At 36.9% G+C, this 26,706-nt stretch overlaps 2 protein-coding genes across 7 annotated transcripts in view; one reads left to right on the top strand and one right to left on the bottom strand.

Annotated features, from left to right (window-relative positions):
- Wasf1 (WASP family member 1) overlaps positions 1 to 13,780 on the bottom strand; it is a 72,676-nt gene extending 58,896 nt beyond the window's left edge. The window contains exon 1 of one of the 5 annotated variants that reach the window (XM_074076880.1): positions 13,661 to 13,780. The gene's annotated coding sequence lies outside the window, so the exon portion shown is untranslated. Of the gene's footprint in view, positions 1 to 13,146; positions 13,618 to 13,660 lie in introns of those variants that run through there. The other 4 variants (XM_074076862.1, XM_074076888.1, XM_020162222.2 and 1 more) reach the window with 4 other exon arrangements.
- Positions 12,745 to 26,706, top strand: part of Cdc40 (cell division cycle 40) — a 58,337-nt gene continuing 44,375 nt past the window's right edge. Inside the window, exons 1-3 of one of the 2 annotated variants that reach the window (XM_074076849.1) lie at positions 12,745 to 12,892; positions 14,141 to 14,390; positions 23,300 to 23,386. In XM_074076849.1, the coding sequence (XP_073932950.1) occupies positions 14,202 to 14,390; positions 23,300 to 23,386 (276 nt within the window). In that variant the 5' untranslated portion in view covers positions 12,745 to 12,892; positions 14,141 to 14,201. Of the gene's footprint in view, positions 12,893 to 13,878; positions 13,937 to 14,140; positions 14,391 to 23,299; positions 23,387 to 26,706 lie in introns of those variants that run through there. The other variant, XM_020162224.2, reaches the window with a different exon arrangement.

Raw genomic sequence — 26,706 nt, 5'->3', positions numbered from 1 at the left:
AGACTATTACTGTAGACTCTATAGACATTAAAAGAATAGCTAGGAAAATATTATGAGTAACTTTACGCCAACATATTTCACATTTTGCATGAAATAGACAAATTCCTTTAAAGACATAAACTACCAAAACTCAATCAAGAAGAAATAATCTGTACATCCCTTTAAAAAAGACTTAATTGTTTTGAGTTAAGCAAAGATTTATTATAGTACCAAAAGCAAAATCCACATAAGAAAAAACATTATTAAATGGACCTCATCAAAGTTAAGAACTTCTTTTTGAAAGATATCATTAGGGAATGAAAAGACAAGTCATAATAGGATGACAGAAATATTTGTAACTAACTGATAAAGTATATACACCTAAAATTAAAAACTCTTTAAAACTCAATAAGAAAACAAATAGGGCACAGTGACATGAGCCTGTCCTCCCCACGTTAAGGGAAGGTTGAGATTGGGAGGATCAGTTCCAGGCCAGCCTGGACAAAAAGGGAGATCCTATCTCAATAGAAAAAAGCTGGGTGTGGTTGGTGAACACCTGTCATCCTAGTAACTGCAAGAAGCATAAAATAGGAGGATCGTGCCCAGGCTGACCTAGGTGAAACAGCGAGACCCTATCTCCAAAATAACCAGAGCAAAAAAGTTAGAGGCTTGGCTCTAACAATGGAATGCCTGCCTAGCAAGTGTGAAACCCAGAGTTCAAACTAGTACCATCAGAAAAAGAAAACTAATTAACTTAACAGATAAATGGGCAAAAGATTTGAATAAATACTTCAACAAAGAAAATACAAGAAGAATATATGAAAAGATAGTCAAAATCATTAGTTGTTAGGGAAATGCAAATTAAAGCCACAATGAGATACCAAACACACCTACCAAAATGGCTAAATTTAGAATAATCAGGATGTGGGACAACCAAATTCATGCCTTGCTTGTGGAAATCCAAAATGGTACAACCACTTTGAAAAACAGTTTGACAGTTTCTTGTAGTTACAAGTATGACCAGCATAAGACCTAGTCATTCTCCTTCCAGGTATTTACTCAGTAGACAGGAAAGCACATGTTCAAAAAGTAAGTTGTACAGGAAAGCTAAAAGCAGCTGTATTTGTAAAAGCCAAAACCTGAAAACAACCCAAAAATAATATTATCCATTGGAATAGTAGTTATACAATATAATGGCATTCAGCAATAAAATGAATAATGAATAAAACAGAGATGAACCTTAAAATCAAATGCTAAGTGAAAGAAGCCAAACAAAAAAGCACATATATGATCCATGCATATAAAGCTTTAAAATGCAAACTAACCTATAGTGGCAGAAAGCAAACTAATTGTTGTTTAGGGAAGCAGCTGGTGGTGGTGGCAGGAGTAGGGAAAGGTAGGACACAGGGATTACAAAAGGAAAACAGGAAACTTTTGAGGGTCCCTTATCTTGATTGCCATGATGGTCTCCCAAGTAAATCCTTAAAACTCATCCAACTGTACAGTTTACTATGCCAATTGTATTTCAACAGAGCTCTCAAAAATTCATTTAATCAAGCAGCATCAACTATTCTATAAAATGCTTATTATTTTCTACCACCTATAACAAAAGTAAATGACTTAAAATTAGTAATATTAAAAAACAACTTTAAAATGTACGATAGGGTACAATATAGTTTTTCAAAAATCTTTCTGGAAATATGCAAGCAAAAAATCTTGGACACTAGTGGACTGAAGCAAATTCTGACAAACTCAGGTAGACCAAAGAGCTTCACTACCTTTTGTCAACATATTATAATCAGGAATACCTGCCTTGAAAATAAATGTAGTCATCCAATGGAAAACTGGCAAGTGTGTGACTTTATTAATAACCACAATATCATCACTAAAGATAACCTACAACTATAAAACAGCAGGTGAGTTGTGTTACTAGGCTTTGTAAAAAAAAAATCTCTCCTGAGACACCATTTCACATAGTAGCAAAGTTCCAGGTCAGACCCCAAATCCTATTTAAGTTGTAGGGAGTAATTATTCTTTCCTTTTTTGGCATCATTTTTCCTCTATTGAATCACTAAAATTCTATAATTTCACCCATCTTTAAAACACAAAACAACAAACATTTCTCCTGGCCCCACTCTCCCTCTAAGAACCCATACCTTCTCCCAATTCCTCTGTTCTCCTTTATGGCAAAATTCCTTGAACCTGTTATCTGATTTCTCTCCTCTAATTCCCACTTAAATTTGTCCTATTCAGGCTTTCATTCCCAGTACTGTACCAAACCATCTCACCAAAATCAGTTTTCTGCTACAATCAATGGCTAATTCTAAGGCCTCTTCTCACTCAACCTATTAACAACATCTATGTGAATAGCTGTTTACTTTCTTAGGGTAAGATATACCTCTGGCTAAAAGAACCTACATGCTCCTCTGTCATCCTCAAATAAAGTCAATTATAGACAATTCTAATTCTAATATTATTTGGCAAGGCAAATGAAACAGATTCAAATAGAAACAAAAAAGTAAGTGGCTTCATTTTTGATAAATTATTATCACCTTTCTGTAGTTTAAGTTCAACATAAATGATACAGGGAGTCACTTAAAAATTTAAAATAACTGAGCTAAAATGGTGAAAACAAAACAAATATTTATTCTAGCCATTAACTATACTAGAAACATTTAAATACCATGCTAGATATTCCATAAGAAATATAAATCTTAAACACTGTCTATGGATCTAGTCCATTGGCTTAAAATAAACCAGTGCACCTATATTAATATATTTATTTCAAAAGCCTTTATAACATTTTTTTACCCCAAAGATTTCATAAAGATAGTAAATGCTATTTCAACCAAAAGTTTCTGGTCCTAACATGACCTCTCATGTAACAGGCTTTTAATGAGTTAATTTAATGAATTTAAAATTAGCTGGAAAGCAAGCCCAGCGGTACACACATGTAATCTCAGCTACTCCAAGGCTGAGGCAAGAGGATCACTTGAGTCCACAGTGTGGAAGATCAGGGCTAGCCTGGCAACATAGCAACTCATAAATCCATCCCTACTACTACAGATATGTAAAAATTCATGTTCAATTGATGACAAGTCATTAATGTCATCTTTCTGTACTTAACATAAATAACAAAAAAGGAAATTTACATTTTCTTTTTAATGCTAAGAATGAAGCTAAGTTCTTTATGTACAAACCTATTAAGAAACATGCTCTATTTCATTTTCTTCTGTGACAATGAAATGATGACTTTTATGATATTAACACTGATCTACTGTATCACATAAGTGATACAAACACATAGTGGTTGACTGTTACTATAATAATGAAAGTCTTATTTTTGTAAGCAAAGAAAATAACTTTTATATTGCAGTAATGAGTAGTAATACATGTCCTTTCATCCCTCTAAAATTCCTATGTCAAATGATATGGCTTATATACATGCTGACCCCACCAAAAGCATTTAGAAGCACACAGACTAGAATAAGACTTTAAAAAGTTCTACCTCCAAGATGAAGTTTGTAAAAACATGGATGAATCTAATGGATTCTGATGGCTAACACCATTACTCATTCATCTTCATCCCAGAAATGCCACTTTCTAACCTAAATTTCTATCCTATCCCTTTATTTCTTCACTACTAAAAACTTCTTTGTCCTTATCAAGTTCCTATAATCCTTTCATTCTCCTCTGTTTTCAAAACCAGTAACATACTTTGGCTTTTTCCCCTTGTTACTGACAGTTCAGATTCCTCTGCAGAGAGCTGTTCAGGCCACAAGGCCTTAGTTCCTGGTTCCAAGAAAACAGTCATATCAAAATGCAACAATTTATAGCCTTTGTTTCTCCTTGTTCTTGCCACTCTAAACAAAAGTCAGGAGCCAACAGGTCTGTTATATCCCAGGTCTTTATACACTCTCCCCTCTCCATAAATCCATCTAATCCCAGATCTTAAACTATCACCTTTACATTATGTGCATAAACTTAAACAACACTAAAACCTCGGACAATATTTAGTACAGTGTTATCAGTCTGTCAGGCAGCTCCAAAGGGATATCTCGCTAATCCAAATCAACATATCCAAAATCAAATTCATCAACCATGACTTCTCACCCACTTTCCCCAAAAAGAGAACCTACTCATTCTTTGGACTTCACTATTTCTAGTAAAAGCACCAAATCTCTTAAGATGCAAGAGTATCTTTAAACTAAAGCCAATTTAAATTAATTTTTCTTCTTTTATCTTGAGACAGGGTCTTGCTATGTATCCCAAACTGGTCTCAAACTCAATATCCTCCTGCCTCAGGCTCCTCAATGCTGGGATTACAGTGTGTACCACCACACCCTGATCCAGTGAACTTTTGATTATGTGCAAATCACTGGTAAACCAGTTGCATTCTCACCAAAATGTGACATTACTGCCTTATTTATTCAATTCCTTTGATGGTAGACTAATTTGGTACACTGCACATGATTTGAACCTTGGAATCAGTTCCCAACACCCATCTCTAATACTGGTATTGAACAAGTAAGTCAAAATAATTCAATTTTTTTCTCTGCATCTAGAGGACCCCCGTGTCAAGAATAGGCATACAGCAGTTAAACTCTGGCTACTTTTGTAAAAAAAAAAAAAAAAAAAAATCTATTATTATCTGCATTTAAAACTTAGTTCTTGCCTCAAAAAAATAAAAGAGTTATACCTCCTCCTAGGGTTCTTGTGATGACTACATCACATATATAAGATACCTGGCACATACAGATGCTCAAAACTTCTGTAAAATTAATGACAGAAACCAAATGACAAATCCATGAGACTCAAAAAATACCAAAAAGGATAAATACCAGAAAATCTATGTATAGGCACATGATAGTCCAACTGTAGAGATAAACTTGAAAGAAGCCAGAGAATGACCACTTTACCTACACATGGACAAGGATAAGAATTACACTGGACTTCTTTAATCATTAACCATTAAAACGAGAGAATAAAATCAAGTATTCAAAGGGTTGAAAGACAGTAAAAACTAACAACCTAGAACTTTATAGTGTTTTCTTCAAAAACTAAAGAAGAAATAAAGACTTTCTCAAATAAATTAAAACCAAAGGAATATGTCACCCAGGATCATCCTTGCAAAAAAAAAAGACAAAAGAAGTTCCTCAGAGGGGAGGAAAATAATATAGGCCAGAAACTCAGATCTATATAAACATATGAAGAATGTCAGAGAATGAATAAATGAAGGTAAAATCTTCATAGTTCTTATTTCTATTTAATAATTCTTTATTCAGAATAACAAAGAATAGGGTAATATAGATAAGAGAAATGAATGGCAGCATTACAATGGATGCTACCATTACATTGGATGGGAGGGAGAATTTGGAAACACTGTTATAAGGTTTCTGTACTACCTATTAAGTGACATTAGTGTTATTTAAATGTAAACTTAGATAAATATACCTTGCAAACTCTAAGGCAACTACTAGAAGCTTTTGTTTTAAAGAAGTATAATTAGTATGCCATGGATGGAAAGAAAATGTAACCATACAAAATGCTCAATTATAGTAAAGGAAGACAAAAAGAGAGAAGATTTAAAAACAAAAGAAACAATGAACAAATGCACCAAATACAAAACAGTTAAAAATATGAGTTATTAATCCAATTCTATCAATAACCACTTTAAATGTGAATGGTCCAAATACACCAATTAAAAGACAGAAACCCTCAGTGAATTATCAAAAAAAAAAAAAAAAAAAGACCCAGCTACATATTGTTTATAAGAAACCCACTCTAAATATAAAGATATAGATAGATTAAAAGTAAAGAGATGGAGAAAGCTAAAACATGCCACCATGAATCTAAAGATAGGTTGAACGGCTGTATCAATTTTAGACAAAGGAGAGTTCTTTGTAAGGGAAATTACCTGGAATTTTAAAAATGCATATTATAATAAAGGGGTAAATTCTCCAAGATGACATAACAATCTTTAATATATAAGCTCTTAACAGCATTAAAATATGTGAGGCAAAAATTGATAGAACTGCAAGAAGAAATGGCTAAATTCACTGTCACAGTTGGGAGAATCCAGTATCCCTCTTTTAGTAATTGACAGATCCGAAAGACAGAAAATCAGTAAGGATATTGTTGAACTAAATAAAGCCATCAATCAACTAGATTTAATTGACATGTATATAGTACTTCACCCAACAACAGCAGAATACACATTTTTCTCAAGCTCACATGGACCATTCACCAAGAAAAGACCACATTCTGAGTCACGGAACAACCTCCCTCCAAAAATTTTAAAGTAGAAATCATACAATGTATGCTTTCAGACCACAACAGAATTAAACTAGACAACAACGGCAGAAAGACAGGTGGAAAATACCAAAATATTTGGAAGTTAAACATCATATTCCTAAGTAATACATAGTTCAAAGTGTCAAAAGAATTTTTTAAATATTCTGAACTAAATGAAAATATAAGTTATCAAAATTTGTGGGAAGTATCAAAAGTAGTGATTAGAGGGAAATTTATTGCATTGAGTACATACATTAAAAAGATCTAAAATCAATATTCTGAACTTCCAACTTAGGAATCTAGAAAAAGAGTAACTTAAGCTTAAGGCCAGCATAAGGAAAAAATACTATTAAAAATCAGGACAGAAATCAATGAAATAAAAAACAGGAAATCAACAGAGAAAATCAATGGGATCAAATTAGGGTTCTTTGGAAACACTGACAAAACCAGTAAATTTCTAGTCATACATTATTTGTGCCACATAGAACTTTTATTTTGTTTTAGTTTTCTTCCTCCAATAAAATATAAAATGCTTCATCCTACTCTCTTTTTGCTTAACCTTTCCATAATTCCCTGGTGTAACCTCTAGTATATGTACATAATAAAATTTACAAAAAACAAAATAATATATACAACATTTCTACTAGAAAACAAAAAATCTTACTTTTGTAGAAATATGAACAACAGATTTCATAATTTTTGATAAAGGAATCAAGCAAATTAATTCATGTCCTGACATATAAGCTTTTTCTTCTTTTAAAATGACCCAGTCAATACAGAAACATGCACTTATTGGAGTAGATCTGGGTAATAGTTACCCAAGAAGAAAGAATGGAAAGAAGCTGGACTATTGTCAAACACACACACACACACACACACACACACACACACACACACACACACACACACACAGCTTTGCTATCATCATCCGAAAGAGATGAGCACACCCAAAATCTACCTCCAGAGAATTCCTTTAGAATTATTTTTATTAAAGAAATTATTATTAGATTTATATTATGATATAATAAGTTTTAAGAAATGGTGCCTTGGCAGCATAGGATAATAGGAAAAAAGGGGGACACTGAAATCACATGTCTGTGTTCACCTTACAACTTTCATTTTTATTAGCCATGTGACCTTGTACAAACTACCTAATCTATAACAGGACACTGTTAGTCAATAAGTATCAGAAACATAATTCCAACTAGTTTATGTGAAAATAAAGCCTTATTATAAAGATAATAAATGAAACTAGTATCTTTGGCTAACTCAATCTCAGGACCATGGACAAAGGCACTGTAGAGTACAGCTGGGGCTCTGCATCTATTTCTCTTCCCACTATACTCTAGATGCTCCTGTTTACCTAGTTCACAGGATAAGAAAGTCATTATAAGAAAGAAACTCATTAAGAGTTTCTGTTTTATATCTTAAAGATTTGGCAACCAAAGAGAAAACATATTTATTCAACTTGTGGGCATCTACGACCCAGGAAAAAGCTCTGAGTGACCTGATTTAGTGTAACTATCTAGAACTGTCTAACAAACTACAGAAATGTACAAAATTGTGGTTGGTCTCCCTATACTTTCCAAGTCAGAGTGAACTCTGTAAGAGATAGAACTGACCCAGCATTAAACTGATTTAAACCCTTGGGCTTCCCCAACAGATTTATAAAACCCAGAGCCTTGTAGAACCACCCTATGGAGGCCTTGTATAGTCTGGCTCCTGTTTACCTCCACAAGTTCTTTCAAGCCAGGATCCCCCCTTACTTTCTAAGTTTTATCTACTCTGCCTTTTTTTAGTTTAACTACCAAGCTCTTTCCTGGCCTTGAAATTGTTCTGTATGTGTTCCTTGTACCTTCATCCTCTTCCATCTAGTTAACTTCACTAATATTGGCCCCAAGAGACCTTCCCTGACTTCCAGTATATATTAGGTTCCTTCATAGCACCATAATTTTTCATTATAAATTTGTGTATTCATTCAACTAACTGTCTCTCTTACCATACTGTTCACTCCAAGAGGGAAGAGACCTACCCACTGAGTACCTAATTATGTGATGAATGAATAACTGATTAGTAGTAATCAACACTAGATCAACCAACTGCAAATGAGGGGAGGGTAGCAGTTAGGCATAATTGTCATTGTTAAGTTATGAACATGGTTAAAGGAGGGACAGAAAGCCGTTCTCAGAGAACTTAGACTTCTGTTGGACAAGGTAAACAACTTGTCCAATTCAGTTAACCTCCTTTCCCCACAAAATCCTCGTAAGACTGTGGTATCAGCTAATAAAATAAACTTAATACTACCTATAAAGTGATTGCACTTACAAGCAAACATGCAATATTATTTTTTTTCCTCTTAGGAGATGATGTTACATATCATCCTAGAAACAAAAAATTTCCAAATAAAACCTATAAAAATACTAATATATATGACAAACATAGCTGTGTTTCATGACCATTTTTCTCACAGCACTCTAATCTTTCCACCCTCCTAAGGGAAGGACTTTACTGCTATTCTGTAGTAACTGCATCCACTGCATCCACTCAAAAATCCACTTAGCTTATACTAAAAAACAGGCACAGGGAACGAAAAAATGAAGCAAAGCCAAACAAACAACAAAACTATCACTGTCCTTGAAAATCTGATAAACTCACTTCTTTAATCTGCCTCCAACCTTACCACACCCTTATCAAAGCACCATACCATGCCATCTTCATTTCATCTCTTACCTTTACTAGTTTATAAAAAATTAAAGCAAACTAAACAAAATTAAAAAAAAAGAAACTACCTTAAGAACAACAAAGAACTTTAAAATAAACAAAAAAAAACCCTGTTTCCCAAAAGAGGTATGTTTTACCTTTTATCAGAGTTAGACTGCAGAAAGGACAAATTTCCTGACAAGAAGTCATAAGCCATATATAAGCCATAATGTTACAATGGGAAAGATACTCACAAAAAAAGAAAATAAACAGATTTCCAAGTTCCTTAGAATTTTATTTTTAGCTAAAAGAGACCTCAAAGGCCATCTACTTCAACCTTCTCATTTTACAACTGACAAAACCAAAGACCCTGAGAGGTAAAGTCAAATAGAAGACATTAGTTCTGATTTCTCTCATGTCCTAACTTCTTGCCCCATAGAACTTAAGGCTGAACCACTCAGTAAACTGAGGAATCTCTTCCTCTTCATAGGGGCGGGGCAGAAGACCAGAGAAGGCAGGTTCCTAATAATGTTGTCATGTTTAACAAGATAAAAGGACTGACATACAGCATGGTAAGTATTTTAATATAATGTTTTTATTAATTATGAGTATAATTTTATACTTGTCTAGCATTACCAGCATAATTCTGTAATTCGAGTGTATTATGGGTTAAATAGGTTTCAGTAGGCTGTCTTGTGAGTTTAACTGCTAAACATACTGTTACTGAGAAAATAAGTTCCAAGTCCTAAACAAATTTATCAATTTTAAAATATAACAAATCCTATTCTAAGTTAGGACTACAATTCACAAAGATTTGAGATTCAAAATTATAAGCAGAATGGGATAAACTAAAAACACAAGAGTCCTAATTTTATAAATGTTTGATCGTAGGGACCATTTATTTTTAAAATTAGGAAAGGGTGGAGGTGTGGCTCAGTGGTAGAGTGTTTGCCTAGCAAGTATAAGGCCCTGAGTTCAAACCTAGTACTGCCAGGAAAAAAAAAAAAATTATGTATTTTTAAAATCAGGTACTGAGACAGCACAAGATTTAATTTACATACTTTTAAAAATTCAGATTACACTGGAAAGCTTAAGTCAAAACTTAAGTCAAAAAAGTCAAATAGGTTAGTTCTATACTAACCTAATTTAGAGAAAATAAAAAACTTAATGTACATTTTAAAGAGGTAATAAGAAAATCATTAATACTGTTTCATTTAGATTGCCAACATATACATTATTCAGTATCCAGTGTTAGTTCAACAATGAATGAGCAAAAAGGATTATAAAAGGAAGTAAAAACAGGTTACGAAAGACTTCCAAATATATATTTCTCTTTTCTCTGGAGATAAAACTATGTTTCATTAATTTAAATGTTTAATAAATCTACCTTGCAAAATTCTCACTCAGTACATGAAAACAGTACATGAAATTCCTTACTCATTTTATTTATTCAACAAAGAAAATGAAACCCTTGCTATTTGTTAATTACTACGCTAGCACCTTTGAATTTATGACAATAAGTTGCAGGTTAGCTCCTGTCCTCAAAGAGCGCAAGAAAAAACATGTGTTAACTGCATTTACTCAAGTGATAATGACAGCTAAACTTGAGCTCATCGTTTAAGAAAACATAGAACATGTAATCAAATTCACAAACAAAATCCCTATACAACAGTAAACTTAAAGACACTTTGAGTCTTATCGCCTGTATGAGATTCTCACATAAAGTAACCAAAAGTACTATTTTGGTAGACGTTCTAATAACATGATCTTTTAAAAGTAGTTTTTGCCATGAAAATTGACTGAACTAATCTTTCAGTAAGGAAATCAAATCTACTACCTACTATTATAATGCAAATCAAGTACTCAAGATCTCAAATTATTCCCCAAATTAAGCAAAATGTATAATCAAATATAGTATATACAATATTAATATATGGATATTTGCAAACTTAAGTAGTGAACACGTAGCTCCATGCCATACCTTACAAATGATCACACTAAGTATTTTGGATTGTGTCACCTAAAATTTTTTAAATGAAAAAAAGTATGAACACTTTCTGGGTATTTTATTTTTCACAAATTTAATTCAATATTCTACTTGAACAATGAATCACAGTTTTTTTTTTTCCATCAGTATTAAACTATCACTATACTTGTAACTATATGTAGGTATTAACTGTAACAACTATTAAGTCTGCAATTAAAAGCCCTTGATAAATGGGAAATTCTTCAATTGAGACTCATAGTTCTCCAAAAATTATCAACCATTCTAAACATGCCAAACTAGATCCTGAAGCCATTTTTTCATTGTAATTTACAATGAACTATTTTATCAGCTAAAAATATTTAAATTTTCTTTAAAAGCAGACTGAAAACATTTTTACTGAATTTATGTGGAGTAAGGAAACCAAGGCACAAAGGTGTCCATTTTGTAAATTGCAAGGTCATTTCCTAACCAAGCAACTGATTCTACCATCAACTTATATGTGCGCCACTACCAAGTGCCATTCAACAATTCCTGTGCCTTCAAACTGCCTCTGCAATGCCTATGTGCAATCCTGCTGTTAGCAAAAGGGTTAATGTAACAAGCTTACACAAGGAAAGATGGAAAACAGGATTAAAAAATTACATTTTTGGTATTGAATCATTTATTCTTAAGCAATGAGATTTACACGGTTTTGAACATTAAGTAACCAACAGTTCTTTCTTATGTTTTCAGAAAAATATTTCAACCTGCAGGTAGATCATGCAAAACTGGAACCTACTCATCCTCTTCGACAAAAGTTACAAAAATAAGAAAAAGACCTATAACAAGTAATTAAATATAAGATATTGAAAAAAAGAAAAGAATGAATAAAAATCAAATTCCGATAAATTGGGAATGATCGATAAGGTAGTTAAGAACCCCACCTTAAATATTAAATCCTCCCTTTCATTCAGCTGAAAAGGCTATGGTTAATCAACATTCGGCTACTGAAAATTAAAGACAAAACTTTTCTGATTTAAAACCTGAGAAATTTTATATCAAGTACTTTATTCAAATATTCAACGTAAGCATGCAAAATAAATAAAAATACTTTTTACAACACAAACTTAAGAGCATAAGGGTGTTCCTTAGAGTTCAAACTAAGATTGCATTTATAATTATGGCATAGTGCTACTCACAATTAGAAAAAATTAAAGTTTACTATACAAATTATATATAAGAACATTAGACAGGTCGACTAACCAATAAATCGATTACATCAATTACTGAACAGAAGTAAGACTTAGCTAATACGTGAATATAACCTCAAGGAAAAAAAAAACTGAAAAGAGAATCCAAGGCACAGTTTAAACAGAAAAGGCCAGGGTTAGGATGAGCTTGGGGATTAGATTAATGAACTAACTAATCGGATACAGGGCAGGTCGTGAATGCGGGGGTCGGATGTGCTTTCTTTTTATCCTCATTCTCGTCCATCCTCGACCAAGTGCAAGGGAAGGTGTCAGTGCCGAAGCTAGGGGGCACGCTGTAGCAAGGGGAGAAGAAAGCTGGGCAAGGTGCAGGGATGCTGCACACTTGAACGATCATCTGGGTGGCACAATGGGCGAGTCCTGCCGACATCGGAGCCGGCTGAGCGGCTCCCTAACTCTGCCCGAGGCACCTCCCATGACCAGACATCAGGAGCCACGGCAGCATTTCGCCCTCTCTTTAGAAGAAAAAGGGGGTGCCCGCACGGCGTGACCGTTATGTCTGCAGACAGACCTGGGTGCCGACACGCACGGAAAGAGCTCGCCCCACAGCCCGGCGCACGTAGAGCGCGCTGGGCTTCGTCGCCCGCCCGCCCAGCCGGGCTGCAGCCTCCCGCGGGCGAAGAAGGAGAGGAGGCCCAGGAGCGATCGCGGGGCCAGGGAACCCAGAGCATGGATGGTTCCTCAGGTGAGACCCGCAACGTTAGGGTCTCCGTTAGGGTAACGTCAGGCCGGTGCCTGCAGCCGAGTTCCCGGCGCGCACGCAGCCGTCTTCCCCGGCATCCAGCCCTGGCTGCCGGTGGGCGGCGGGAGCTGGGGAAGCCCGGAATGGGGGCGGGGGCGGCGCGCCCATCCATCCCTGCCACCTTTGCTGGCCAGAGATCCACACATCCCTACTCCGTTCGGGCCGGTGAGGATGAGTGCCTTTCCCAAGCCCCCTACCTCGAAAACGAAAAATTCCTGAGAGAGCGAGAGGGACTCGCGCTCACCATGAAATCGTGGGGGGCTCCAGCCTTACCCCTTCTTCATGCTTCGGCGGCGTCCGCCGGTCCCGCGCAGCTCCGGGACTCCACCTCGAGCCCCCCAGGAGCTTCGGGCTCGGGGCTGGAATCCGCTCCGGGCAGCGGCTGAAGCGCCGGGCCACTGAAAATGCCGCCTAGGGCGCCCGCCGGTCGCCGGACCCACGGCGTGCTCGATGCGCGAGCGAACAACACCGCGAGCAGCCGCTGCCCTCCTCCCGCCCCCTCCTCGCGCGCGACGCTCCACAACTGGGCGCGGGGACCCGCACCAGCAGCAGGGGGAACCGCGGCACTCTCTCCACCTAACGTCCCACCCTTTCTTCCAGGAGCTACTCCTGGCCTCTCGTAGGTCTTCGAACCTAAGAGTCTTACTTTCCCTCTATGTCCTCAGGGCCCAGGTGCAACGGCGGTAAGAAATTCAGCCTCCGCCCACTCACCCATCAGCGGAGGTGACCATCGCTTTTCCCCCTTTCCTGAGGCTCTGTGGTATTACCCAACCTTCGGTTTGGGGGAGGGGGACAGAGAGAACGGTGCTTGGCTAGGGAATGAAGGAAGATGATAGCCAATTGAATAAACCATCCACTGGGGGGCGGGGTCGAAAGGAGGCCCGCCCTACCAGCCCCGCCCCCTCGCTCTAAACTACATTTCCCATTGTGCATCTTGCTCTTCCAGCCGCGCTGCACTCCGGGAGTGAAGAACCTCGAGGCCGCAAGGTATTTTAGAGCTCAAAGTCTTTAATCAACTAGGTCCTGAAAGTTATAAGCTATTATGTTTCCCTCTGTTTTCCTAGGTTAAGGTTTCTAAGTTCCCGGTTTAGTTTTGGTTATTCTAGTAATAATTAACATATTGTTTCGAAGTGTTGTAAATGATTTCTTAGCAAAGGAGTTAAAGTATGCTTTCTTTTGTTAATCTGTCAGGACCTAGGAGCCGCTGCTTCTTCCGCCCCGGCCTGGTCTCAGCAGAGGATCTGTTGCCGTCATGTCGGCTGCGATTGCGGCTCTAGCCGCTTCCTATGGTTCGGGATCGGGGTCTGAATCGGACTCGGACAGTGAGGGCAGTCGGTGTCCGCTGCCAGCCGCCGACTCCCTCATGCACTTAACTAAATCGCCTTCGGCCAAGCCCTCTCTGGCGGTGGCGGTGGACTCGGCTCCGGAGGTGGCAGTTAAGGTAAGTGTTTTGGCTTCAGCTCCAAACCCTCTGGTCGCCTTTTGGGTCCTGGGTTACCTTTTCGTGCTGAGAGATGAGTTGCTCACGTTTAGATCCTGTCTTCTTCCCACATGCGTCTTCCTTGGCAGAAGCTGAGAACTGGAAGTTCGGAACAGTCCTCCACCACTCCCTGCCCTCTTGTCTCTCCATCAGAAAGCAGTGATCCGAGAGGGGGTAAAATTTGAGTTTGTGGACTAGGACATGGCCCGTTTGGAGCAAATATAGTCTCAGAACATAAATAAAACTACATCAGGACTTTCCAAACTAGCTCAGCTTTGTTTTGGTTTTGAAGAACTAGTTTCTAATCTGGTTCCACCACTGTGTGAACTTGAGCAAATCAGACAACCTCCCCTGTTTCTTCACCTGTGCAATGGAGATAATTTTTACAGCATTTATCTATATAAGAGGATTACTGCAAAGATTAACAATAGAGCTTATAATACAGAGCCTGATACCTAGTGAAAGTGCAAAAGATGTTAGTTATTGTGATTCTGTATGCTAATACAATCAGAAAAGGGCATTGGTTTTAAGAAACAGCATGTGTAATCCCGATGAAGGAAGGTGATAGAGGGAGAAATTGGGTCATATAGTTCCCTAACAAATATTTATTGAACACATATTATTTGTCAAGAACTGTTATAAGGTCTGAATCCACAGAGGCCAACAAGCTAGACATTTTTTCCATCGTGATGCATGCACTGTAGTGGAAGAGGTAGCCAAATAAATGTGATCCAATAAAGTAATTACATATTGGGTTAAAAGGGAAAAAATAGAGTACTGTGATAGAGAATAAGGTAGAAGTATGATTTTGATAAGTTGGTCAGGCAAGTACTCTCTGAAAGGTCAATTTGAAGCCAGTCCCATGTAAGCTAAGGCAGAAGTTTCCAAGCTAGGTTGCTGAGAAAACAGTGTTTAAGTACCAAGGAGAGGCTGGTCTCAGCCAGGTGAGAGCATCAGCTAGTTGGTAGTAGAGCCCTGCGTGGACAGTAAGAAGCTCAAAATGTGGAGGGGAAAGCAGTGTACAAAAATTCCTTTGTAAAATGTTCCCAAGTTCACAGATTTTTAGGCAGTCACCTACGAGTTTTACATTTTATTAGGACATCCAGTATTGAAGAATGTTGAGAATTCTATCTTTCTAAAAACAAAACTATCCCAACTTAGAATCCTCCAGCAATGTACTGCTTTTGGAACTCTCTTCACTTCATCTCCATTTTCTTCCCTCTCCAGTGCAGTCTGGCCCTCGCCTCTCAAGAAACTATTCTACTAGAACGATGTTCAGGCCTTCTAGTCATCAGATTCTGCCATCTGACTTGAATCTCTTCATCAAGTGACATTTACATTGTTCCTCTTTTTCTAAGTATTCTCTCCCTCTGACTTCCACAGGCCTGTCCCCCGCCTCTGGTCCCTCGTTCTTCTGCCTTCTTGTATGTAAAGTGGTGTTTCCCAGGTCTCTGTCTTTAATTCTCTTTGCACTCACCGTGTTCTTCCATATCTTCAACCTCAGTCTGTGCCTCTGCTAGCTCACAAATGACACTGTGAAGTGGTTAACACAGGCTTGAGTCAAGACTCCAAGATACAAATCCTGCCTCTAACACTTACCCACATAGTGACCTTGGATACGTTATTTAAGTACGCTGGCCAGTTTTTCCTCATCTTTAAAGTTACTTCAACACTGACTGTTATCTTATGGACTTATAAGAATTGTCACAGACCATGTAAAGGAATTTTAACAGTGTCAGGCACACAATAAATACTGATTAAATATCAGATATCCTAATTATTTCTAGTTTTAAACTCTTTGCTGGTTTAATACTTAATAAACATCTCTCCCAGAAAAGCTGCCAGGCTCCATTAGTTCAATGTGCTGAAAATTGATTGACAGTTTCTTTCCCTTAAAAGTCACTTCTGTGTTTCCCATGTTGATTAATAACTTCATATCCTACCCCTTGGTCCAGGCCAAGAACAGAAGGGTCATCCTTTCCTTTTTCTTCAGCCGCTGAAGCTAGTCATTCAGCTGATTCTACCATTTCTGTTTCATTAATTTTCTCACATCAATTCCTTTCTCTCTATTTTTATTGGTACAGCCTTCATAGATTCCTTAATTCTCCCAGAAATTGACTTTTCCTTCTCTTTCAAAATTCGCTTGTAGGTGGTGGGTCTGCCAGTTGTAACACAGTGATTATCAGATCTCAATTTCTTCTGCTGCCACTGTTCAGATTCTCATCACTTAAGGCAATCATAGTCTTCTAACTGGTCTTTCTATTGAAGACCTTTATTGCTCCCTCTTCTATACCCTATTCTTTTCTCCACACTGCACCTAGAATGTTCTTTCTGAATACTGATTTCATCATGTCACTCCCATGCCCAAACACAGCATGCTGGCAGTTAAAGAATGACTAAGTTTGTTATGTACCGCATGAAGGCTGCTATTCTCCCAAGCTGGGCTCTTTATAGTCTCACAAGCCTAATTTTCTTTTTCCTCCCAAAGACTTAGACTCGTGCCTCCCTCCCATACCCCAAACTCAATGTGCCATTCTCCGAGCACATGTTCCCTCCTGTATCTACCTGAGTCCACTTTTTCATATCTCAACTCTAGCACTTACCACATTGTTGGGATTTGTTTACTTTGTACTTCCCCCTGACTGTGAGACTGTGGGGCTCAGAGCTTGTGTGGGTTCCTTTGTATCTCCAGTGCCTAGTACACAAGATTAAAGGAAATGTATTTGGTGAGCGGATGGAAAAAGATGAAAAAGAAAGCCAGAGGTCCATTAGACACAGAGCTGGAGCTAGTCTCCCCCAGTGGTGTGGGTTCTGTGATGGGAGACATGCAGTGTGCCCATTGCTGGTTTAAGAACCAACACTTGCTTATATGAAGGGGGAGGGGTAAGCTTACACCTGGTAAATGTAAGGATGGCAAGTGATTGGGGAATGACCTAGGAAGCATGCAAATACATTCATCTGTATTCGACTAACTATATTGTGACTAATAACAATATAGTGACTTGTTGGCAGATAATGAATTTACGCAGTGTTTTTTCCATTTTTTTCCTGAGCACTAAGGGATTGAATATCTTTTCATATTTGCTATTAGTGAGTTGATTCTTTTTTTAACCTTTTGAAAGCAACTATTGGGTTGTGCTTTTCCCTTCCTTTTGTAGGACATATCTAATACATTCTGGATAATATTGTTTGCTAGTTGTGTTTGTTGCATAAATTCTTTCCAGTTTGTGACTTGTCTTTTGACTCTCTTTTAATAAGGAGAATAATTTATTTAGTCTAATCTTATCAGATTATTTCTTTATGAATTGTGGTTCTTTCATAATGATAAAAGGTTCAACTCACAAAGAGGTATATAACAATGTAAGCTGAAAACATTTTAGCATTAATTGACAGAACCATAAGGAGAAGTTGACAAATACACAATCAACAAAAATCTCAATACTGATTCAGAAAATCTGAATAACAGAATTAGTAAACTGTTTGTAAAGCTCATAGAACATAGCACTTAACTATGAAACCAATTTTCTTTTTTTCAAACTAACCATAATAGATCAGGGACTGGCAAATTTTGATAAAGGGCCAGACAATAAATATTTTATACTATGTTGGCCACATAGGATCTCTGTCACTTCCTTCTTTTCTTGGTCCTTGGTCCTTTTTTTTAAAATAACTCTTTAGAAAAACATAAATAACATTCTTAGGCTGTTAGTACAAATAACAGACTGTGAGCTAGATTTGGCCCATAAACTGTAATTTGCCAGCCCCTGTACTACGCTATCAAATAATTCTCAACAACTTTTAAATCACACATTACAACATTCTGTGACCCTGATGCATCTGCACTAGGAGCTAGGCATAAAAAAATAACTATAAAATTCCCATATTTGAAAATTGTGAAATTGCACTTCTAAATCTCCTGTGGGGTAAAGGCAAAAATCGTAACAAAGTATTTTGATCTGAACAATAAGGAAAATATAGCAATTAAAAAAGAAGCATGCATAGATATAATGGATGAGAAATGCTAGGCATCTTTTCTTTGGGATTTTATCTTAATCATTCCATTATTTCCTTGCCATCATTTGTAAATTATGCTCTCAGTTTCTGTTCTTGAGTGGTTATTCCTAGAAATTACAACATGTCTGAATTAATCAATACCTTTGCCTTCTAAACGGTTCAAGAACCACTTCAATTTTATTCATATCCCCTCACCCTATTTTAATCTGGTGTGTGTGTGCATGGTTGTGTGCACACATACCACATGCTCTCAAGATGATGTGAGTGAGATTCTTGCAGCTCACATGCAAAAGATCGTTTCTGTCTACCTGAAGTACATGCTTTAGACTGTACAAGGGTGGGCTATTGGCAAATGTTTTCACTTTTAGTTTGTCTTTGAAATGTTTGTATTTAACACTTTTTAGAGAATATTTTTGCTGGGTTTGCTTACTTAGTTGACAGTTTTCTCTTAGCACATTTGAGATATTCTTTTTTCTGATCTTTGTTACTACCAGTAACTCATCAGCCACAGTGTAGCTGTTTTTCATTGAAAATGATTTCCTTTTTTCTTTTGACAACATATAAGCCCCTTTCCCTGCCCCTTTTATTAGTTGTGCAGTCTCATTCTTCAGTTTTATTATGAAATAGCATAAATAGATGTTTTTATTTGTTCTGCTCAGAATTTTGTTGGTTTTCTTCAATTGTGGTTAATAAGTTTGCGATGTGGATCTTTCAACATTTCTGGAACTTCACAGGTCTCATCTCTTTATTTTAGTCCCATTCCCTTCTTATTCTGGAACTGTATTGAAATAGATTTGTGTTCTCTAGTGTATAGCTATGATTATTTTCTGGTTAAGAATTTATTTTAATGCAACACTGTCAGGCTTTGACCATTAGAAATCATCACTTTAGAAATGTGATGAGCTGAACCAGGCATGGTGGTGCATGCCTGGAATCCCAGGAGGCTGAGGCAGGAGGATCTCAAGTTCAAGGCCATCCTGGGCCACATAGTGAGACCCTGTCTCAAAAATAAAATAAAACAAACAAACAAAAAAGAAATGTGATGTGATGAGCTCTACTGGGTGGCAAGAGTTGCTTTTTTGCTGACTTTAAAGTTAAAAATAAATTAATAAAAGCAGACCTGGCTTTCTCACTTCCATCAACGACTATGCTACTTTCCCCCAGTAAATTCCCTGCACTCATAGCCAACTTGAATAAAATGAAAATTCTATCTCTCAGTTTTAAATGTGTTTTTATATTTCTTCTTGATTGATATTTTTTGTTTTTGTGAGCTCCAGTTGAATCATCTTTTTTCTTCTATATGTGTTAAGGGCCAAACTCAAAGAATATATATGTTTATCTAAATTTCTGTTCTTTTATTTCATCATCTAAACTCCTATTTTATGATGTTCAGTCATTTCCAATTCCTGGGGAAGTTTATATCATAAATTGATAAGTACTTTATAATAATGATTAACATTTGTGATATCTGTGGTATCCTTTACAATTTGCGTAGTATTTTCCTGCCTGTTTTCTTATTTGCACACAGGAAGAAATGTGAAAAGAACTTTTCAGATTTCTATGCCAGTAGTTTTTGTTAGTTGTTGTTGGGGGGGGGGCCTCTAACATTTTTTATTATGATTACTTTAAACTCTTCCTCTTATTAATTCTATTAGTACTGTGGAGTAAGTGACTTAATCTTTCCAATACCTTACCTCACAGAAATGATGTAAAGATTGTATGAAATGATGTGTCTACCCTGGTGCTAGCATCTAGTATTACTAGGTTCTTTTTTCATAGTACTTACCCACTTCTAGAAACTATATAATTAATTTATTTGTCATGTGAGTCTTTGTCTCTCTCTTCCACTAGAACATAAACTCCACAAAGGCTTTGCATAGGTACATCTCAATACCAAAATCACTCTGGCAGAGGTGTTTTATTTTTTGATTTTGAGATATATTTGCCAAATCCAGTGATCTTTAGTCAGCCTTACCCTACTTAATTTTTCTGTCAATTCACCTTTCTTTCATTATTTTAATTTAAATATTTATTGAACATGTGCTGAATGCCTGCATTCTACAAGGCAGTGAATGAGGATATAACATATAAGTCAAAGCCATGTGCAACAAATAATATATCACCAATACTATGAAGAATGCAACATTCCTTAGGACTGTGGGCATAAAAACAGCTTTCCTAAGGCAGGAGGAAGGACAGATCAGGGAAACTAAGAAGATGAAATATCATCAGATAACAAAGAGAATGCCTGTGATACAAGGCAGTGCCAGCAACACAGGTAGCATCAGGGTGGTTGCTATTTTAGAAAAGCAGCCATTCGTGTAATGTGGTAAAAGTGGGGGTATATTAAACCACATTAGGAGGTATAATAGACAGGCAAGATATGATGAAGCCCTAAAGTAGGAGAATGGTAGGTGAGATGTGGGGAATGGAGGATGGAAGTGGGATTGCTGGGGAAATATTCATAGGTAGAATGAGTAAGACTCAGTACACAGTTTGTTAGTCAAGATGTCACATGGGGGAGGATAGGTTCTATAGCATAGTGTTTGATACTGTGACATCCATATAAATGAAAATCAGTAGACAGTTGGATATAAGGATCCAGAGGCCAGGAGTGGAGGGCCAGGGCTACAGAAAAGAAAAGAAAAAAAGAATTGGGGATAATAGCTAGAAATCATGAGAAGGATAAAGTGAGGTAAGGAAATGAATGGACAGTTTTGAAAATAGAGAGAAAATTCAAGGAATTAGAAGTTCAAGAAGCACTACCTGGTGGACTGTATCTTTGAGAAGTACAGAAACTAAGTAGCCTGCTTTGGTAAAGAGGCAGCTGTAAAATGTTTTGAGAGTGGTAAGATTTTGGAACAATAAGTCTATGCCTGTGGTGTTATTTTCTTAGCATTGTTGTAGTCTTTGGTCATTGTCTGCATAACTACCTACATCTTCTTTTGTAGTATTGCTTCTTCTCCACTATCACTGTCAATCTTATAAATCCTACCTGTTTTGCAGTTTGCAGTGTTACTTTGCATTGCCTTGCATCATGCTAATGGATGTATCCTGCCATCAGTAAAAAGCCAACAGAATAGAGATGATATGATTGAGATTGTCCTAGGGGTTGATTGATTATATATTTGTAGGTACAATACCACCTTATGTAGCTTGCATTTTAGTAGAGGGAGAGAGGTAATAAACAAACATATATGTTAGGTGATGATAAATATAATCCCAAAAAATAAAGCAAAGGAGAGGGAAAAGCAGAAAAACTTGAGCAGAGACCTAGGAGAGAAAACAAGCTTGTGAATATCTAGGGGAAGGACATTCCAAGAAGAGAGAACAGTAAGTGCAGAGCGCCTGAGGCCAGGCTCTGCTTTGGCATATTCCAGGGTCACAAATGAACCAGTGAGACTGGGGTAAATTGAGCACCAGGCATTGTGCTAGAAGAAGGCTGAAACTGCTGGGGGCAGGATAAGTTCTCAACCATTTAGACTCAAGTCCCTCATTTTTTTATAGCAGCAATTTTACAATGCCAGTGTATAGATGATTTGTGATTTCCTTAAAAGTTTCAAAATATAATATGAATGCCCTAACTAAAGGAGAAGTATTTATAATAATCAAATAATAGGTTTTTAATATGTGATTTCTCAGAACAATACAGGAGACAAAAGTGCCGTGTGAACCATACCTATGTTCTCAGGGAACCATGCCCATGCTCTGAGAACAACTGTAATGGGCCTCGTAGGCCTTCAGTAGGCTTGTATTCTGTATGGCAAAGCTGTGAGGGGAGGAAGGGTAGAGCATATGAGTAACATAATCTGACGAATACTTTGAAAGAATTGCACTGGCTTCTATATGGAGTAAGGCTGAAAGTGGGCAGGTGCAGAAAGCAGGGAGACCAGTACAATAACCCAGGTGCAAGGTGCCAGTTGAACTGAGCTGATGGAAGATGAGAAGTGACTGTTCTGTATGTATCTAGAAAGTAGATTTGCTGGTGGATTGGATATAGAGTGTGATAAAAGAATGGTCACAGATAACTCCTGAGATTTTCACCTGAGCAACTATAAGGATGTTAATTACCATTGACTTAGAGAAGCCTGGATGAATTCACTGGGGGAGGGGAGGTCTGTTAGACATCCTGAGAGAAAAGATGCCAAGGCCAATGTTGGATATACAAGTCTTTAGGGCTTACGGGAGTCCAGGCTAGAGATGCCAGTTTGGGAACTGATATATCTGTAACTGGTAGGGTTACAAAAGAGAGTACTAGTGATTCTTCAGCAGCGATAAGAGAGACTTCTGTGTTCATTCAGCTGGGGAATGACTTCAAGAAGGTTGAAGCATTGACATGATTTAGAAGACTTTAGGTTAGGAAGACTTAGGCCCTGCCACTGCCTTTTGTTTCCTCTGCAGTAGTACCCAGCAAAGTGTCATCTGTTTACATATCTAATAGGCTTACTGACTAAAAAAGGAGTGCTACTTTTGAATTTGGAACTAAAGGATCAGGTCTTTTGAGTCAATTTTATAAAAAAAAGAGTAAGAATCTCTTAAGATTTTGAGTAGTGTTAACTTATTTTGAATTTTTTATTTTTAATAGCCAGTGTTTTGAAAGAGTTATGCATTTTAACCTGTAAAATTTACCATATTTATCACATATATATTACTTTTATTAAATCTTTATTTTTAGAATTAGTAATCATATGATACTACTATAATAATCATAAAATTGGTATTTAAAAAGGTATAACTCTGAGTTCAATCCCCAGTACTACCAAAAAAAGTGGGGAGGGGAGGACTGGTGTGACTTTGATGTAGCTTGTAATATAATCACTTATCAAATTTTTAATATTCATTTGGCTTTCTTTTAGGAAGATTTGGAGACTGGTGTTCACCTTGACCCTGCTGTAAAAGAAGTTCAGTACAATCCTTCCTATGAGACCATGTTTGCTCCTGAGGTAAGAAAATATATTTGGAGTTTTCCTTTTTGCTAAAGTATGTAACTCATACAGAGGTAGATAACCACTTGCTGAATTTTATAAGTTTTCTCATAAAAGTTTACTATTTAAACTTTCAGAAAATATATTTCTGATATCTAAAAATCTAAATAGTGTGCTTTTGTGAGGATATTTTTAAAAATCCACTGACTTCTTCTGTACCCACGTACAGATATTTGAAAATAGGATCTATGTCATTTGAGAAAGGAAATCTGAAGAAGGTTCTGTCCTGAAGCAGAGGGGGGGAAAAAGGAAGTGTGGCACAAACAATGTATACACATGTAAGTAAATGTAAAGACAATAAAATAAAAGGAGAAAAGAAAAGAATGAAGAAAAAAAGAAAAAGGAAGTCTGAAAATATAATTCTTTGATGTAAACTTGACATCTTCCTTTCAGTATTGATGGAGTATTATAATTAACCATAGGGAAAAAATTGGTTTATTAACATCAATACATGGTATATATTGAAGTATTTAGTCACAAATTCCTCTCAAATGCCATGCTAACACTGTTGAAAAGTAGCCACAGTGTTTGAGTGACTACTCTGAGTGCTCTGAGTGAAGCAAAGAACTATGCTGGCTTTTCTCTCTCTTTCTCGGTAATAAACAGTAATAGAAACATTTAAAAATGAAGAAACAAGGTAGAAATAAATCCTATTGTCCATTTAGGAAAGTTCATGTTTTAAAAAGTGATATTTCTAGACATAATGGAAAAGGATGCTTGACTGACAAAAAGAGAAGCCAGAAAATTGTAATTATAAAACAGAAAAATAAGAATTCACTAGCAGGATCTTTAAGAAACACTTTAAAGGTAGAGGTGAGGAACTGTATCTTATCACATCATGGTAGAAAATGATGTACTTCTTCATAATTTGCATTTTGTAGCATGTAGTCACTGTCTTTTGTCTGATATATCGGGCACTGATTGCTATTTCTTATACTTTGCCTGCCTAGGTTTCTGTAGTCATTTAAAAGTTAGCTGTTGCAATGAGTAGCCCTGCTAGCATTGTCAGTGCCTGTGTTAAGACAGTGCTGCAGCTCCTCTGAGGGGTGGGAGATTTATAAAGCACAAATATTCTTATCCTCAGAGAATATAGTGCATCCTAAGTTTTATTCCATTATTTTTTTTTTCATTTTTCTTTTATTATTCATATGTGCATACAAGGCTTGGTTTATTTCTCCCCCCTGCCCCCACCCCCTCCCTTACCACCCACTCCACCCCCTCCCGCTCCCCCCCTCAATACCCAGCAGAAACTATTTTGCCCTTATCTCTAATTTTGTTGTAGAGAGAGTATAAGCAATAATAGGAAGGAACAAGGGGTTTTGCTGGTTGAGATAAGGATAGCTATACAGGGCATTGACTCACATTGATTTCCTGTGCATGGGTGTTACCTTCTAGGTTAATTCTTTTTAATCTAACCTTTTCTCTAGTTCCTGGTCCCCTTTTCCTATTGGCCTCAGTTGCTTTAAGGTATCTGCTTTAGTTTCTCTGCATTAAGGGCAACAAATGCTAACTAGTTTTTTAGGTGTCTTACCTATCCTCACCCCTCCGTTGTGTGCTCTCGCTTCTATCATGTGCTCATAGTCCAATCCCCTTGTTGTGTTTGCCCTTGATCTAATGTCCACATATGAGGGAGAACATACGATTTTTGGTCTTTTGAGCCAGGCTAACCTCACTCAGAATGATGTTCTCCAATTCCATCCATTTACCAGCGAATGATAACATTTCGTTCTTCTTCATGGCTGCATAAAATTCCATTGTGTATAGATACCACATTTTCTTAATCCATTCGTCAGTGCTGGGGCATCTTGGCTGTTTCCATAACTTGGCTATTGTGAATAGTGCCGCAATAAACATGGATGTGCAGGTGCCTCTGGAGTAACAGTCTTTTGGGTATATCCCCAAGAGTGGTATTGCTGGATCAAATGGTAGATCGATGTCCAGCTTTTTAAGTAGCCTCCAAATTTTTTTCCAGAGTGGTTGTACTAGTCTACATTCCCACCAACAGTGTAAGAGGGTTCCTTTTTCCCCGCATCCTCGCCAACACCTGTTGTTGGTGGTGTTGCTGATGATGGCTATTCTAACAGGGGTGAGGTGGAATCTTAGTGTGGTTTTAATTTGCATTTCCTTTATTGCTAGAGATGGTGAGCATTTTTTCATGTGTTTTCTGGCCATTTGAATTTCTTCTTTTGAGAAAGTTCTGTTTAGTTCACATGCCCATTTCTTTATTGGTTCATTAGTTTTGGGAGAATTTAGTTTTTTAAGTTCCCTGTATATTCTGGTTATCAGTCCATTTTTTTAATCTGTCTAGCCTGATGAACTATACAGGCTGTCTCATTCCCTTGGCACCATTTCAGCCGGCCCATTAAAGAGAGGTTATATATTATATATATGCTTCATGATGTTTCAATTAAAATACTTCAGTAAAACAGAGCTGCTGAATTCAGAAAATGAGAAAATTTGGAAGTAGTGTGGTATATGACATTTTGATGTCAGCTTATTTTTTATGAAGTCTGTATTTCGTAAATTTTGCAGTCTTGTATATTACTATATAATTATAGTTTTCAAATTTTTCAAGAAAGATTTTAAAGGTCACTTTAAACTTTTTGTGAGGATATTGATAAAACAATAGGCCCATTATTCTCTGTGTGGTTAACAACCTTTAATTTTGGGGGGAGGGTTGTGGAGATGTGGGGGTTGTGGGTTTTTTGATACAAAGTCCCACTATATGTAGCCCAAGCTGGCCTCAAACTCAATATGTGACCCAAGCCAGCCACAAACTTGATCCTCCAACTTCCCAAATTCTGTAATTATAGGTCTGAACCACCATGCCTGGCTCATTTTCTACTCTTTTTTTCTCATGTTAGGAAGGTAAATATATAAACTAGTTTATATTAGGGATACTTCCTACTTGTTAAAATGTGAGAAAAGACTGATGGGACTTGGAAACAAAATTATAATTTTTTCCTGGTTGCCAAATGAATCAGTCATCTGTGATATAACAAACGAAAAACTTTGTGTTTTATGACTGGAATCTGACTCACTTAGCAAAGTCTAGAAAAGTGTTAGCAGGAACTTTGTTAGATTAAATTCAAATTCCTGGGGATCCATTGTTAGAAACAAGATATAATCCCTCTCCTTAAACTAGTATTTGCCAGAGAGGATGTGCTATGTATTCTTTTTTTAAGACAAAGACTACACTACTGCCAAAGTACTATTCACAAGCTTAAGGAAAGATTGCATCTGGTTGTACAGACTTTTTTTTTTTTTTAAATTTTATT

This window comes from Castor canadensis, chromosome 1 (genome assembly GCF_047511655.1).
Source record: "Castor canadensis chromosome 1, mCasCan1.hap1v2, whole genome shotgun sequence".
NCBI lineage: Eukaryota > Metazoa > Chordata > Mammalia > Rodentia > Castoridae > Castor > Castor canadensis.
The sequence above is the reverse complement of the archived record's forward strand: the minus strand, read 5'-3'. Positions and strand labels throughout refer to the sequence as shown.